At 40.3% G+C, this 17,297-nt stretch overlaps 1 protein-coding gene across 1 annotated transcript in view; it reads left to right on the forward strand.

The window, feature by feature from the left end:
• The window catches only part of MAP7D3 (MAP7 domain containing 3), a 43,629-nt gene that overhangs the window by 14,282 nt on the left and 12,050 nt on the right, over positions 1 to 17,297 (forward strand). Inside the window, exons 4-13 of the mRNA XM_048319377.1 lie at positions 1,075 to 1,238; positions 3,942 to 4,056; positions 4,981 to 5,013; positions 9,492 to 9,593; positions 11,295 to 11,393; positions 11,784 to 11,882; positions 12,954 to 13,079; positions 14,975 to 15,120; positions 15,512 to 15,642; positions 16,241 to 16,485. Coding sequence (XP_048175334.1) covers positions 1,075 to 1,238; positions 3,942 to 4,056; positions 4,981 to 5,013; positions 9,492 to 9,593; positions 11,295 to 11,393; positions 11,784 to 11,882; positions 12,954 to 13,079; positions 14,975 to 15,120; positions 15,512 to 15,642; positions 16,241 to 16,485 — 1,260 coding nt within the window. The remainder of the gene's footprint in view (positions 1 to 1,074; positions 1,239 to 3,941; positions 4,057 to 4,980; positions 5,014 to 9,491; positions 9,594 to 11,294; positions 11,394 to 11,783; positions 11,883 to 12,953; positions 13,080 to 14,974; positions 15,121 to 15,511; positions 15,643 to 16,240; positions 16,486 to 17,297) is intronic.

Below are 17,297 nucleotides of genomic sequence, written 5' to 3' on the forward strand. Positions count from 1 at the left end.
TGAAGACTGAGGGTTGGAGAATGCTGATTCAGAGGAAACCAAAAAAGATTTAGCTACTTGAATGGCTTGTTTGCCTTGAACACTGCTTCCCTTGTTTCCCAGCATACTGAAATGACTCCTGCATTGAAGTGTCAGCAGTATACACTTTATCTTAGCCTGGAATCTGAGACTAGAGAACAGCAGAAAACTCTTGCCCAGCTTTATGCTGTTTGTGATGTGACACAGTGCATGTGTGTGTAGCAGGAGATGAAAGGGTCACAGTGTGCCCTGCAGTCCTGGGTCTTGGGCTGCCAGTTTGTGAGGAGAGTTGTCTCTCTGAGCTGTATGTTTGTTTCTTAACATAAAAGCAAAGGCCCACAACAACAGGAATTGTGTTACCCTAATACGGGAACAGGGTAGTATTATGATGCATATAAAATTCACAAATACTTTGGGGCCCTACGTGTAGATGCTGCCTGTGCACTGTTGGTGTTAATTGTCTGGTCTCTTGGTTCATTTCATCTGTCTGGCCATGGAAAATACCCTGTGCATTTACCCACTAGCTTTGTGTCACAGGACCTGAGGCTTCCTGTTGAACTGCACACAGCTGTTCCTTGGTGGAGGCTGCAGAGAACAGTGATATAACTGTTTTGAACTCCAGTGCAGGAACTGTAGGGTCTTCTCATCTTGTCACTCAGTGCCTTAAATATTTTTATTATATTTTGGTCTTAAAAAGAAAAACATGACAGAAAATTCTGCTTTTTGATTCTTAATTTACTGCTTCCTTAAAGACATCACTATTATAAGGAAAGTGTATGCTTAACATAGCGAATATACATATCCTGATATTCCTGTCTAGACAGTAAAGCCTAGTGGCAGGCAAGGTTCTTATTCCACTTCCAGCCTGGGGACAGAATTAAAGATGAACCTGTTGTCATGTGTGATGTCATCCACCTCTGCAAGCTCATCTTCCTGTACATTTTCACTTCAAGTTGTACTAATTCTGCTTGGATAGTCTCTTGCTTGTAAGTTGCATTCCAATATCAATGAATGGCTAAGTTTGATTTTAATTTTTTCTTAAAAATATTCTCACAGCTGCCAAAGAGACACAAATTCTTGAAAAGGAGAGAAAAGCAAAACTCCAGTATGAAAAGCAGTTAGAAGAAAGGCAGAGAAAGCTAAAAGAAATGAAGCAGAAAGAGGAGCAACGGAGGGCAGCAGTAGAAGAAAAGAGGAAACAAAAAATAGAGGAGGAAAAGGTAACACACATCAAAGTTCAATAGTTTAAAAGAACTACATTGTTTTCCTACATTACCGTGCTCTGAAGTGGTGTGAATGAGAAACTTACGGAAATGATGAATGTATTAGAACATAAAAGTATTTTCCACATCTACAATGGGCTGTGTAGACACATGTCCACCTTCCCCCCAGAACTTTAGCTATAGCTGATGCACTCGGGACTTCAGGAGCTGTGGCTGTTGGAGTGCTGGCTATTTTTCACATGAGCAAAAACCCCACCCCATATTCCTAGATTTCCAGATGCCTTCAGAGCACTTTGTAGAATCTGTCTGTAAATCAGCATGGATGACAGGTCTCAGACTTACTTCTCTTATTTCTGTGTCTTGCTTTCTTTTAGCCCTGCTGTGGCCTGAGACTCACATTCTCTTAGTTCTTCTAAATCAGAATTCATTCCCGTATGATGAAAGGTGGTGATGTTACCTGCGTATTTGTCATTTGCTGCTTTGAACTGTGTAGTGACTTCTCACTGGCCTTTGCTCTGACGGCACATGGGCAGGCAGAGCAGTGTTTGAGTTTGGGACTCACTGCAAATGAATAGAAGCTGATAGCAGAAATAAATACATGAAGTTATTCCGTCCTTTTGACAAGTGGCTCTGTTAGTGCATATTAAATGTGCAAGTTCTGAAAGAGTTCATTTCCAGGGTGTCAGCAGTGGAAGCATCACACATCTGTGCTTTCATAAGCTGGTTGTAAGAACTTGCTGTGGGTCATTGGTGAAGAGCCTGTAAACCTGGCTGGCTGCTCCTTTGGAGTCCAGCATTGTTACACTGTTCTAGCAATTCATCTTTTCTATCCTTTTTGACTGGCAGTATTTTACACTGGTATTTGGTTTTCTTTAATCAGCTCCTTGGTGTGATCGGATTGATATTTCATTTGAACTTCATGGAATAGTTAACATTGTTGGAGAACAGAAATATTTGGGTGGGCTCTGACTGCAGTCCAGTGCAGTGTCATTTCTTTAAGCAACTACTTTATGCGAAAAGCATCCCTTATGCTTCAAAAAGGTGTAACATTTACATTTATTACATTTATTCATGTAGTTTTGAAGATGGTAGATATGTTTTAAGTGACCTCCAGAGTGAATAATCAAGGAAGACAAGGATTAACAATGAGGTGTTAATCTTGTCTTTTACTCAGTCCCTGGACATGACCTTCTGCATGCAGAATCTGGAAGATGGAAAGACAGTATGAATTTGACCTGTAAAACCTTGCCTTCAATTAGAAAGTTGAAACAGATCTTGACTTTGGTACTCTGACAGGAGAAAAAGATACCAGCAAGATACCATCTACAGTTGTAAATTTGGTAGATAGAAGTGCATCAAAACACATGGATCCCAACGTTATTAACTAATTCAGCTAAGTGTCATTTAGTTAATCATCTAATAAGGTAGAAGCAGCACAATAGCAAATACTGTGGAAAAGGAAGTGATTTTAAGAACCTTGAAGACCACTGTCCATGGTGAGGATTCAGATACCTGTCTCCCCACAGCTCCTCAGTTATTCTGTACATCTGCAGCTCACTGTATTGAGGCCTTGAGCTCATGTCTGCCATTTGTAAAGTGAAGCCTGTGTCTTTAACTCTGACTGAAGAGTTACTGCACTGCAGATACCTCCATGGAAATACAATCTACAGATTACATAATGTCTGGGTACTTTGGCACCTTAGGTAAACTCTAGTTCAGGTTTCTCTAACAGAGGGGAAGCTAAGGTTTATATTTCAAACAAAAACTTTTAGTTTTATCTTTTGTCGATGAGCAGAACCCTCATTTCCAAGTTTACATTGTGTATTTTTCACGGCAACTTTTTTTAGTTTGTGTTGTGAAATGGTGTTGAAAGAAGGTGAAAGTTTTGTGTCCTCAAGTGGGAGAAATGGCTGTATAATGAGTTCCCTTGACATCTTAACTGCAGTGTATCAGGAGCAAATACTGCTTCAAAAGATCACTTGGGATATAACTATTCCAGAAGAGAAATGTGTTGTTGACACGTGTGGAAACCTGGCTGGAAAGAAAGAGTGTAGCATGGTTACAGTTCATCTTTATGCACAAGAGCTAAAGCTCCCCTGTTAGCAGTTACTAGTTCTGGAGACAGCAGCAAAAGCTTCTTTCAGCCCCCTTTGTCCTGTCAGCAGTGGTTGCTGAGGCCTGGAGTTGATTGGTGTTCTCTTGCAGTTTTGCCTTTATGTCTTGTTGTTTCTGGTTTCATCACATCTGTCTTAATGTCAGTGTCTGTTAAGATCTGGGTCATTGTTTTTATAGCTCTTTGAAAACAGAAATAACCTTATACTTAATATTTTATAATGGAGAATTTTTATCACCTTCTAGAAATAACTTCATCATACAAATAGTTTCATGGGTAATCGTTTACTTTTGCTCAGTTTGGAGTTCATCCCTATTTAGAAAATTAGTAGTGCTGTTTACTGAATAGGGAATCTGTTTGGTGGCTATTTTAAGTAAAGAGTAGAATAGATTATCTGTGCTTTAGCTCAATCTAATAATGTTTGCAGTGTTTTGAAGCCATTAATTGCCTTCAACATCCTTTGCATGATAATTTTTGTAACAAAAGCCTGGTAAAACAGATTATAGATCATACTGGAGGTCTGTATTTTGTTTTCTGGTGTGGCTGTGTTTAACAGTTACAAGCTTCATGGAGATGTTGTTTGGTAGGAGCGCTATGAAGCAGTTCTACATCGTACCTTGGAACGGAATCAGCGGCTGGAAACACGACAGAAGAGATGGTCATGGGGGGGATCCGTAACTCCAGACTCAGAAGGCAAAACAGGTAAGCAGAACCGTTTTGTAGCAGGACTAAAATCACAGAATGTTATGTGTGAACACTGGCAGATGCAGCCCCACTCATAGAGACCTGGGCATCCTTTCCTATCTTGGACCTTAAAGCAGGATCTGTGGGTAGCTCATGGGGAAAGTGTCATATCTGTATTGCCCTGGAATGCTGCTCAGACTTACAGCTATTTTCAACCTTGGGAAGAGCTGGAGAGAAGCTCCATGGGACACGGGACAACACGTGACAGCACTGCCAGCCCGCAAACATCAGATAAGGAGAACTACAATGTGTAATGTTAAGATAATTCAGAGTCCTCCAAATGCAGTTCATGTAATGGAGTGCTAAGACTGGTGATACAAACAAAAATACCCAGTTGTACTCTGATATCACATCTAAAATGTTTTAAACACACCCTTGGAGTTATGGAATGCTGACTGATTATTTGAATGCCCAGTAAGGGGTAAGGAGATGCAGTGGACAGTCCAAGCTTCTTGGAGCATGGGTTCCATTCTGGATTAGGTGATGTATTTTAACATTCTTTAATTTGAACTGAGATCATTTCATGTTTAACAGTGACCTGTTTCTGTTTGTAAACATTCTGAAATCAGACCAACAAATAAGGATTGCAGTGGAAGGGATCTTTTCATGCACTACCTAACTACCAAGAAATAACATAAGTTATTGGGCAGGAATAAAATTATTCAAAAATGCTTCAATTCAGCCTGTCTTCTGTATTGGTGGAATTGTACTGAGTGTGTTTTAGTACTGTCATTTTCTGTCAGATTGAGTGTGTGTTTGTAACATGTTTCAAAGTGCTGGGATGTAAGTTGTCATGATATGCAGCATCCCCATTTTTTGGTTAACTTGCATTTTTTGCTATTTGACCTCGTGACTTAGCTTACAAACCTTCTTCTTCTACAGAGCGACGGAACACAGATGAAGGTGGAACTGGTGGTATTGATTTCTAAAATTTTATTTCTCTGTTGTTTTGCACTCACTACTAACCTTTTAAACTTGAGTTCTTCTCAAACTAAGGAAAACCATCTCCTTATAGGTCTTTTCCTGGATCTTGGACAGCTGTGCAACAAATGTGATCCCTAAGTAGAAAGTAGCTCCCCTCATTTTGGCTATCCCTCCCAGCTAATTCAACTACAGCATAAGTCATGGCATCCTGAGGGAATTTTCAGGGAAAGGCTATGTGCATTTGGGTTTTTAAAGATGTCTGGATACAGCACAGGGAGAAGAGAAATTCTTAGTGGCAAGTATTTGAATATAAATTAGTTCAGTAGTCTAAGATTTGGGGGTTTTAAGGGTAATTTCAGACCCTTTCATTGCTTCCTAATTTGCTAAAAGTATATGGTAGGGCTTGGTTTATTTCCTTTTTGCTTTGTTTTACCAGCAGTTGAAGTAACATTTGCAAAATCAAATTATATATTGCTGAAACTTTGTGAAAGGGAATGGGTCTCTTGTGCAGTTTGTTACTTTTTCCGTGAAGGGTTTTGCAAAATCAGGGCTGTCCCAATTATCTAAAGATAATTCCATACATTAAGTGTGTTTTCATTAGATTTCTGGCACTTTCCAGTGCACAGACTGAGCCATTCATAGAAATGCTTTGGATCACTGATACATCTGTTTAATAAGCGAAATTATTTCTTGCAGCTAGTTTGAGATGAAAACTCTCAGCTGAGACCCAGCTGAATCTGAATCCTGACAGTCTGTGCATGCCCACAGCATTACTAATGCAGTGCAGCTGTCTGTGACACAGACAAGTGAGACTTGAAAATGCAGTGAAGGTCTGACTATGATTTAACTACTCTGGCAACACAGCAGAAGCATATGTATTTTAGTTAACTTTTCTCTTCCCTTCTGCTGCACATCATGAGCCCCTAATTTTCTCCAAAATCAGCCAGTTTGGCTGGGTTGGTTTACTTGCTTTATATGTGTTCCTTGGATACATATATAAATCCATTTACTGTATCTCACACTACCAAATACTGTTTAACCTTGAAAGTGGAAAATCACGTTTGACTTATGTGTTTAAGGAAGTGCTGGGTTTTATTCTACTGACAAACACAAAGTAATGTTCTTTGCACTCCCCTGATTTATATGAGGAAATGAGCGTTGTCTGTCCTTTTTGTTGTGGAGGAAGGTCTTCAGTGCTGCTGAAGCACATTTAAGATAAAATATTTTCCAACACAATTGCTCCTGATATAATAATAGGTGCTTAAACTGTGACTTATGCATCATAAAGCAGCTATGCAGATAGTTCAGCAACAGTAGATCAATTTGGATAACTTGGCAGCAATCTGGAAGAAAATTGCTATGGTGATAAACAGATAATGCAATGTCCTAGTCAAACCCTTGTGCACCCACATTGTTTTAAAATTGTGTTTGATTTTATGCTAATGTTTCAAACATGAAACTATGATGTGTGGGGTGGATCATGTGGAACCATGACTGGTTTTACATGTCTTGTATTTATTCCTATTTCAGGGTAATTCTTTTTAACTTTGAGAGCTCATTACTTAATTATTATTAAAAATCTACCCAAGCCATGTGGGATACTTAAGTCCAGCTGGCTTTCTAAAAAATACTTATATGGTCCATTTTGTCCTATATTTGCATAATTTCTGGAAAGACAACAACTACCTTTTTTTTTTTTTTCCCCCACTTAAAAATGACACCAGATGAGCTTTGCTCCATTACATCATTGTGGCTGAATAGTGCACCTTTTCTAACTGCACATCTAGAGCAAATTTCAATGCAATATTATATTTCCACCATCAAATTCTGTGGCAGATTTGGGATTAAAGCCCCATTTCTTAAAATGAGAACTATTTGGGGAACTGATTTCAAATATTCTTTAATTATTTTATGACAAAAGGCATTCTTGTCTATTGTATGGCTGTGCAAAATGCAGAATCAGGTATGGCTCCCATGAACTGGGTCTGTTAACAGTAATGTTTAGGAGCATTGAGCGGCAGAGCAGTTTTGGGTGATAGTGTGCTCTGGAAAGTGAAGCCCATGTAATGGAACATTTCCCTGACCATCAGCAGTTCTGTGGGATGTTGAGTGTGATTCATGAGACCACACCAGGGATCCTGCTGATGGTGAAATGTAAAAATTGATGAAAGCTTCAGAGTCAAGTGTTACATTAATGGCATTGCTGTCAGTGCTAAGATGAAACAGGCAGGGTGTGGGTCTCCCAAGAGAAATGGCCAGGCTGTGCAATAAAGCATCCTTGATGACAGCCCTGGTAAAGGGGGTGTTTTAGTGGTGCCTGCTGAGTAGAACCAGAGATTCAGGTGCAACAGGACTGGAGATGTGCTATTAGAATAGAAATGGGGCTGCCAGAGTCTCTCCTTGCTAAATGAAGAGCTTCCTTGTCCTAGTAGAAATTTGGAAGGAAGTGAAAGATAGCTAATCTTATTTTATGTAGCCTAATGTTATCCAGCCTCTGGCAGTGCTGCAGCACCCTCTCTCAGTGAAACCCTGTGAGGATTGAAAGCTCCTCACTCTGAGTGATTTTCTTAAGATCCCATGTTTCCCAGCTCCTTGCCCAGTTCCAAGCCCTGCTGCATGGCAGACATGCTTTCTTCAGCTCTGCTGCTGCAGCTTGCTTTCCCCCTTCTGTTAGATAAATAGAGACGTTGGTGTCACATGGGCTGTGTGCTTCTTCCATTTCAAACCCCCTCGATGAAGGTTTTCTAGCTTTCCCCCAAAAAAGATACTTGAGGTACTTTTTCAAATGATGTTTTGTAAATAGCTACATAACCAGACTGACTGGCTCAGGAATATCCTGTCTCTCTTCTAAAGCATTTTTTTCTAGTGAAAAGAGCTTTAAAATTTGCACAAACTGTACTGTAAATGAGGTAGGGAAAAAAGTTGAGGCCATCTGATCATGCAAATGTATTGATCAAAAAAGCATTGACCTCTTTACCAGGGTCCCAGTAGGTGATAGACCAAATCTCAGGTTTCATGCAGGTGCTGAAGTGCTAAATTGAACCAAGAGAAATTTGTGTGAAGTGTCTCTGTGATGTTTGGAGGCCTTGGACTCAGTTGAGTTCAGGCAGGAGGCAGGATTTCCTTATAAGAGCAGACACTAGAGGGTAGCCTTCCCCTTCCAAAAACATCCGAATATATGAATTATGAGTTTCCTGATTTTTGTGTATAAAACCTCTTAAGGCTGTTTAGTTATCCCAGTTCTCAGGCTCCATTCATAAAATGCCCCCTTTTTTTTCCTTCTTTTTGATGTTGGGAAAGCATCCACTAAGCTCAGTTCTTCATTCTTAACTAGATTCAGTAGATCTCCCTCTTATCCCATGATGACTTTGCTCTTGTTCAGTGTCACAAGAGCTTCCCATGGGGCTGTCCATAGGAATCCTGATGTCCTGGCTCTGGCTATAAGGGGCTGTTGTAGCATGCTGGCAAAGGGAAAAGATGCTGCCTCTGTGGTGAGTAGTGCTACTGTGTCCTTTGGTACTTACTCACTAATGAGTTCAGATTAATCATCTTTGCTGTCCAGTATGTCAGTAAAATCGATTACTTGTGTTAGATGTATAGAATTTCGTGTGTTTGTTATGCTGGTCCGCACCACTCTGTGTACATTAATGTTTTCTGCTTACTGAGTTTCTATAGCAACAGGTACATGCTTTTCCAAGGCTTTCACACTCTGGAGTAGTGTTCATCCTGAAAGTACATTATTTGAAATTAAAATGCAGGTATTTATGTGCCTTGTAATAAACTTGCAATTCTGTCACACGAGATGTGATTTTTGTGTGTGTACGTGTCTGTATACACATACAAAAAAAAAAAATTAATGCCTCTTGCGGCAGTTTTTTTTTTCCCGGAAGAATTGCAGATTTCATAGGAAACATTAACTTAAGAGTAGCTTTTAGAGAAAAATAGGCAATTTCTGAAGTACAGCAACCTTTGCGAAGCAATCAGAAATAGGAATGCTTTCTTGCCTTTCCTCAGGACTTGGTTTTATCTCTCCAAGATAATTTGTTTTGGTTTGGATTTATTAACTAGTGATTAAAAAACTGTTTTGACATACCTATGTGACAGGAATGAAGAAAGAAATTTTCCAGATTTTGTTGTTATTTTCTCTGTCTTGCCAGTCTGATAACAACACACAACCTCAGTAGCTTTTGTCTTTACATGTTAGGGGCACAGGGTTTAAAAATCCCTTGTTTGCACACATATGCATAAATCCTAGCATGACTCCGCTAAACTCTACCTTTTCTGTGCCTGTCCCAGCTGGTGCTAATGGTGTCAAGCCTGTTCGAAGGAAAACAAAATCATTTGTGTTTCTCATTGAACGAAAGTGGAAATAGCTTTCAGGATGTAATGCTTGGAGAGTGAGCTCTCAGCAAGATGTGAAAGGCTCAGTATGAAGGCGAGTTCTAAAGTTATCACTTCTCTCTCCACAGCCAGCAAACGCTCGCCCTCCACAGCCAACCTCAAACAGGCAGAGGCTGCCGTGAGCAAACGCCTCTCGTCATCTGCAGCACTTTTAAACGCCTCAGATCGAAGTAAGTGTGGGTTTGTGGCTGCTGGGAGCAGGGCACTGCTGAACTGGGGCCGGGGAGGAGACAGGAGGTGGAATGAAACTCCTCCCTCCTCCCCTGCTGTGTGACTCACTTCATATTTTGATCTCAGATGCATTTCATGTAATTTGTTAATCCAGCTTGACTGTTCAGGGCTTTGACCCAGTTGATGTGATCTCTGTTAGAGGAGAAGAGCAACGGTAAAATTGCTGGTTTTTTATTTTTTATTTCTGTAATTCTGTTACTAAAGTCAAATCTTGGTGAATGATCCACAGATAATTTCCCATCGTCTCTATGGATTTGCATGCCTTAATTCACACCCTAAAATTTCAGCACAATAGAAATAGTACAAAAATTAAGTTTGCCTTGTTCTGTTAGACAGCTTCAGTCATTTGATTGCCAGTGGGAAGGGAAAAAATAAACTTAATTTTTGACAAGGAGTTGTCCTAATCTACTTGTTAAGATAAATAAGAGCTATTTGTCAGTGCACATATTTTGGCTTGTTTTAGCGTGAGATTTCATTATGCAGAATCTTCCCAGAGTTTCATAGGAACCTGCCTGTATCGCAGTTAGGGAGGTTTTTGCTCTCGGTGGTTCTTTTTGTTTTTTCTAAAATGATGAATAAGCTAAAAGCTGTTTAATACAAAGCAGATTCAGCTAGGTCTGTGCTCCAGTGTTCTGCCAGTCTGCAGCCTCTGATCAAGCAAACTCTGCTAGAGGAATCCCTGACACAGACACAGCTAAAGGTGGTTTTGCTGGTTTTTGTTGGAAGGTGATGCAGCAGAAAAATTTGTGCTCATGCACTGTATGCCTGGTGGGGAAATCAGTGACTATATCTATACTGGCAGGGGCTCTGAGTCACTGGAGGCTGCTTGTGATTTTAAATTATATTTATATATTATGTGTCTGCAGGGTTCAGCTCTGTGTGAGTCAGAAGCAGGGCTGTAAAGTACAAATTAAACAGCTTACAAAGGAAGTCACTAATTATCAACTAATTGGGATTGCTTTCAAACTTACTGTCATACCTTGAAATCCTTTGTGAATCTGTAGTTGCTTTGGAGAAAATACTCTTAGGTGGCCTGAAATATAACATATTTGGACGGGACTCCAAGTGATCTACGTGGTCAGGATGTCGAGGTTGACTTAGAGTGATCCTGTGCGCTCCATCTGACACTCGGGGAGAAATGTCTGGTAAAAAGATGGGTAAATTCAGAGGACACTAAATACAGTCACAGAATGAACCAGATTGTTTCTGTCACGCATGTTTGCCTGGGAGGGTGAAGGAGCAGAATGTGGAAATGAGAAGATGATGCTTACCCTGGATCAGTGGAGTATCTCCACTTAACAATGTGTTCTGTGTTAATTCTAGGCTCACTCATAGAGAATGTGAGCAATAGCCTTTTAAAATTCTCGTGTATTTTAAAAGGTGTACAAGTATGGCCTCAGTAGGTCAAACAAGAATCTGTTGTGACTGACATCCTGCTGCTGTGATCAGAAACATGCAGAAATGTAAGAAGTAATGCTTTATATAAAGCGATTCTTCCCTGATCCAGTTTTTCTGCTTCTGAAGAATTCAATATTATAAAGTGACTTAATCATTCTTCTCTCTCTTAGGGAAGTGGGGCAGGTGTTGGAGGGGACCTCTGGGCTTTTCAGCATAATTAATCCATGCACTTTCACTTCCAGGTACCACAAAGAGAAGTGCCTCATTAAACAGACTGAATAACACAGTTCCTCTACATTCCCAGCAGTCAGCACCCAAAGGTTCGCAGGTGGAACAGAAAGGTGCTAGAAACCTGTTTGTTTTGAGAATTGGGAGGCAGTAAATGGGATATTTGAAGATGACTTTAAACCATGTCCCAGTTCCATTATAAATGTTTTCACTCAGGCATTCATGCAGTCTGTGCACTGTGGCATAAATACCATTATGCACATTACAGTGCCAGATACTGGGTAACTGTCTCTAAACCAGCCTTATTCCTCTGAAAAGTGGAAGGGTGGGGGGAAAGCAGACAAATAGTAGCCAAACCATTTAACTCATGAGAAAACAGTGCTTCATAATGATACATTGATGGTTTTAGCTGATTAGGAAAAGCAAAGCATGGGATGGCAATTTAGAAAATCATACATAAGAATAACTTGTTAAAAATAATCTTCCTTACGCTTGGTCTCTAGGAGGAACAGAAAAGAAGAGGAGCACATCTTTGAGTAGAATGAGTAGTAAACTCCAATCCTCTCCAGAGCTAGAAAAAGTGAAAAAGGAAGAAAAACCAGGTGGTTGCTTCATAAAACTGATTTTTTTTTAAAGCCTTTAAAGTTTGAATAGGCTTAATTTCACTAGTTTCCTAGGTTCTTAAATTTCTAGGACTTTTTAATGGCTTTTTAGTTACCCAGTGTAAAAGATAAAACGGTAGAAGTTAATTTTTTTACTTTTGGACAAAAAAAGAAATCCTTTAAGAAGGATTATCGTTAAATAACACTGCAAGCAGGTAGCAGCATGTCTCTCTGTGTAAGAGAACAATGTATTGGAGAGCTGGTAGGTTTACGTGTCAGAAATGGTAAAAATGTCACTGAGTTGCTCACTTCCTAAAGTTAAATCTTACCTTTGCTTTTTTAAGTTCCCTTTCATTATTCAGTTTAAAAGCAACTTCTCTGTTCCTGCTGTTGGCGTAAACCATGTGCATGCAGAAGGAAGAAACCTGTTCTCATTTCAGTCTCTTTTGGTCTCTGTATTCCCCCCTAGGTTACAAATAACCTCTTTCCTAGGAACTCCTCCTAAACCTGAAGGATAGCACCTTCTCTAACATGTTTTATCCCTCTGAGTTAACAATTCTGAAACTTTCCTTTTTAGCAGCTGTTGCCAGCAGTTGAAATTATTTCTGCTTCAGAATCTTTCCTGTATGAGAGAATGATGGGTGCTGTCCATGTGAATCTGTGTGTGCAGGCAATGCTTGACCATAACTGCTCACTTTGACTTGAAAGTCTTGCGTTTATTTTGTCAAAACAGCCTTTCCTGCAATCTAGAGAATGTAGCTCTGAAGAGCTCAGTCAAAAACATCTCATACTTTGACTGGATTGAGCATTCACCTCTGTTGTACACGTGCCAGTCTCTGCACATTAAAATGACTTGTACTAAGCAAGGCAAGAACATGAAGTGCAACATAAGAGATTGCAGTGTTTAGTCCTTCTGTGCTTGTAGTTTGGATTTCCCTCTCCCTGACTTCAGTATTGTTCTTCCAAAACTGTAATGATTTGCAACAATGCTCTTCCTTTGCTTTGTACTGCTTGTCTTTTCCATTATATGATTTCATGTTGGATCCTTTTTCATTTGTTCCTGTCATCCAGCTCGTCGCTCCCAGCTCAGTCCCCTGGACAGTAGCGTAATCAGCCGCCTCCTCGCCCCCACACAGGCCTTCCTAGCTAGGAGTAAAAGTGCTGCTACCTTGTCGGCTGATGGACAGGACCCCTCAGGTAACAGGAGGGCAGCGAAGCCTCAAAGTCTTACGCAGTTGCTCTTCAAGCAAGAACTTAGATGATAGCTGCTAACTATGCTGCACTTTGGTCTGGATCAGACAGTTAATAGATGGTTCTGTGTAATATTACTTACCTAGTATTTTCTGTGGTCATTAATACCAGTTCTTATGCTGTGCTGCATGTTTACTTTACAAAAACACAGAATAATACTGGCTTTTAAACTCCAATGCTGGTTTACTTGCTCTGCAGAGAACCAGATGCTGGTATTCGTTCTGGGGCTTTTTTGTGTGGATTTTTTAACTGACAGAGATCTGCGTTTGTACCCTCAAATCAATATGAGACATTCTGGTTAGAGCAGTACTAGGTAATAAAAGGAAAAAAAAGCCCCAAACCTATAATTTCAAAGTGCAAAACCTAAATTTCTGTAGGGGAAGAAACTCTTGCAGGAACATGACAATAGTCAATGACAAATATCTTAAGATAAGTACAGGAAACCCTGAGCTGGCTTTGTTCAACTCATAGTAGAATTCAAGGTCTAATAGGAGAAGAGAGATATCCTGGCTTACTCAAGCAGTTTTGTATTGGTCCAGACTGAGCTGATACGTCCACACTGGGACTCAGTTTGGTACTAGAGCAGGCATTTGCCTTGTGGGCAAGCCCCCCTAGCTGCATCCCACATGTCCTGGAATTGCTACTAGTTAATTAATAATGTCCCAGTAAATGCATCTCTGGAACCAATGTGGAGTCCTTTCTCCTCTTTTACCTTACAACTTGAGCTCCCAGTTTTGCTTGTTTCCTCTTAAGTATGTTATCCCATCTTTATTTTTTTATCTTATACCACTTCACTTGGTCCTTGTCGGTGATGGTGACATTTCCACACTGTTCCCCTTGTCTAATAATCAGTTTTTATTTTTTGGTTTGTAGTCAATAGTCATATTTTTACACACCTCTGTATGTGCTGCTTTTATTTTACCATGAATACTTCAGTTCGTGTCATTTGGGGAAATACCATCTTTTTTTCTGTTACTGTTAGCATGTGGCACTCACTATTGCTGAATTAAAGATACGTTTTTATAAGTTTACTTAGAGGTACTTTTTTCATTTCAGTAGAAAAGTACCTGTGCTTTAGCACAACCTGTGCACAAACAGAATGCAGGTCTCCTTGCACAAATGCTGCAAATACAAAAATAAAATGTATTTTCCATAAAGTTACAAAACTAAGTGCTGGCATTTGTCACAATTTATTTGAATAATAGAAGAATCCAATATCTAGTTTTAGAATATTTTTGCATTATGTGTGCTTATCTGTCTATGATCATGTTAGTGAAAAAAGTAGTAAGATAAAATTAATTTCAATATCTTATATGTGAAGAGATTGACACTTCAGGTAGGAAAGGTATCGTAGTTAAATAGTTGACCTTTTCCTCTTGATAGATTCCTTTTACACCATCTTTGAGAAGAAGGAAGGTTTCCTCCTTGAGTATAGAGGAAACATGCTTGAAATCTGAACCTGTCATGAAGAAATTGTCAGGAAATATGCTAAGCCATTAAAACTGAAGCATTTGTGATCAAATGCAACTTGACTAAAATAAAAGTAATGCTGGTGTACTGCAAATTTGGTCCATTTTTGGAAAAGCATTTTATTTTTATCTACTCCAGACTGCTGCTTTCAGAGTGATTTTATTCTTGGTGCTGTTGCTTCCCAAGTACTAATTGTGTGGTGATGGTGTCTGTCTGTGACCCACTGCACTGTGCACTGCCTGCGGTGTTTCCCTGTATGGTTTCTAACACACACAATCTCTCTTTCTCTTTTTCTCCCTCTTCCTTCTCTCCTGTTCTTATGCTGTGCACTTGGTTCTCGTTTTGTCTTGTCAAATTCCTAACTTTTATAGACTCTCACCTCTGTCCTCGTTCAGCTTCAGCCAATTCCATCAATTCCCCAGTCCCAGCTCCTAAAGTGCCGGTGCGCAGCCGTAGCATCGACAGGTTGAAGTCCTCTGTATCTTCATCTGATGCAAGTTCACCTGATTCAACCCAGGTTTGTTGAAGACCCACAGGAATTAAGTTTCTATTAATCCGGGGGGTTGGGACAGCTCAGGATGGGATCCTGTTTTACCTCTTTGCTGCTGCTTTCAATAAGAATTAATGAAATGTACAATAGCATTTGCCTAAAAAATATACAGTATTAAAATCAAATTGGAATTTTATGGTACTTGATCTCTCTTGTATCTTGAAGGCATACTGTTTGCTGCTTGTGGTTCCCAAAGTTTAATTTATGTAAAAATTAAACACTGACCAGGTTTGTATTTTGGAACACAAAGGAAATTCAAAGTGCATCTTGTTGAGAACTTGTTTGTTGGAATCACAGCTCCTCTGTCTGCAATGTATCCTAGAGAGTCAGCAGTATTTTGGTTTTGTGTATCTTCTAGAAATCAGAGACAGAAAAACCATCCCCAGGTTCTGGTTTGAGGCGCCCTCCCTCACCATCTGTGTCTGCCCGTAGAAGATCCCCCTCTCCTGCTAATTTGGTGAAGCGTCCTCCGTCCCCTTCTGCAGTCAGGTATGTGTCCCAATTAAACCCCTTCTGCAGTCAGGTATATGCAAACACCTTTTATTCAGCACAAAATGAAGGCTGCTCCCTGTCTCAAGACAGCTGAGCTGTTAGTTTGGATGACCTATGCTATGCCTTGTTTGTACAGAAAAGACTTCATTTGGGGTCCAATTTTCCTTTCCCACAGTAGGGATGCAGCTTTTACTTCAATCTTCGTTGTGCAGACAAAACACACCCTGATTTTCTGTTCAGTCTGTGCTCTAAAACCAACAGGAGGCCTGCAAGCTTTTGAATAAACTGATCCACCTGTATTAGTGTAGGAAGTTTCTTGGATTGGAATCATGAGGTTTATCCTAGATGTGGAGTAAAATGGCTATCTGGGCTAGCAGTCCTGTTTTGATGTTAGCCCACTAGTAGCAAGTCTTGGTAACTTGGATGTTTTGGAATCCTGGCTTGAATTTTATGGGGAAGGCACCAATAGTTTGAGGGTGGATTTATTTTTAAAAGTGAGGTATGTAATCTAAACTAAACAAAGGAGACTGCTGTCCTCAGATGCGTGGTTGAGGTTTTCGTTGTTAGCTCTGAAAAATAATCTTTATTTCAACAGACAGAAGACTCGCCCACCTTCACCTGGCATGTCGAAACAAAGACCACCATCTCCTACTCCAGTCTCTAAATCAGCACCCATCCAGCGTCCATCTCTCACACCAGGTGTTATAAACATTACCAAAAAGAAAACTGAAGCAGAGAGCAAACCAAAGGATAAGAGCACAGAAGGAACAGGACAAGAACAAGGTGCTTCCCCAGGCTTGGAGAGAGATCCAGGAGCAGCTAGCACAAAGACCAAAGAAGGTGGGTGTTTTCTCAGTGTCTGACTCACTCCTGCTCAAGGCCTCTCCAGTGTGTGCTAGGATGGGGGAAACAACTGGCTTGTGAGGCACAGCACTGGAGGGTAGGATGCTTTAAGGCAGAAGCTGTTCATTGCTGATTATATAATAATTTTACATGGTATGACTTTGGGATGTGAATTTTAATGCAGTAGCTGGTTTATTTTACTTGGAGATTTAAGTCAGGGGCTTTCAATATTACTACTTGTACTGTAATTTTAAGAAAAGCAGAAATCCTCTTTGCCTTCTGGGCTTTAGCTGCTCTAGCTGAGGGATCTACTAGCTTAGGTTTATAAAGTCAGTAGTTAAACTACACAAAGGTCTTTCAGTTCAGTTGGTAGTTCTCAAAATGCTCCTGTAGAGACCTGCTTGGAGGACAAAATCAGCTCCTGTTCATCACAGGCTGAGAGAGAGTTTTCACAATGCTCGAAGGCTGCCTCGGCCTAAGTTCCAGTGAATGTGTAGTCATTGCTGCCTTAAGAAGAGTGATCAGTTCACAAGTCACACGGAGAAGTTACCCTGGTAGATTAAGGAGAGCCATATACCGCATAAGCAATTAGTGTCCTAGTCCTCTTCATTGTGCCACATGAGCCCAGCCTCTGTCCCTCGCTGGGAAAAATACCAGCTGCCATCTCCAACAGAATCTGGGAGAGCCTTCTGGTGAGATCTGGCAGGCAGTTCACTCTGGAGAAGGACTATGGGGACCCTTAGCAGGAAAAGGAGGGATCTTTAGAATGTAAGTTACAGCCAGTGAGCAGTACTGGGAGTGAATCCCCC

Source organism: Corvus hawaiiensis, chromosome 14, assembly GCF_020740725.1.
Source record: "Corvus hawaiiensis isolate bCorHaw1 chromosome 14, bCorHaw1.pri.cur, whole genome shotgun sequence".
In the NCBI taxonomy this organism is placed as follows: domain Eukaryota; kingdom Metazoa; phylum Chordata; class Aves; order Passeriformes; family Corvidae; genus Corvus; species Corvus hawaiiensis.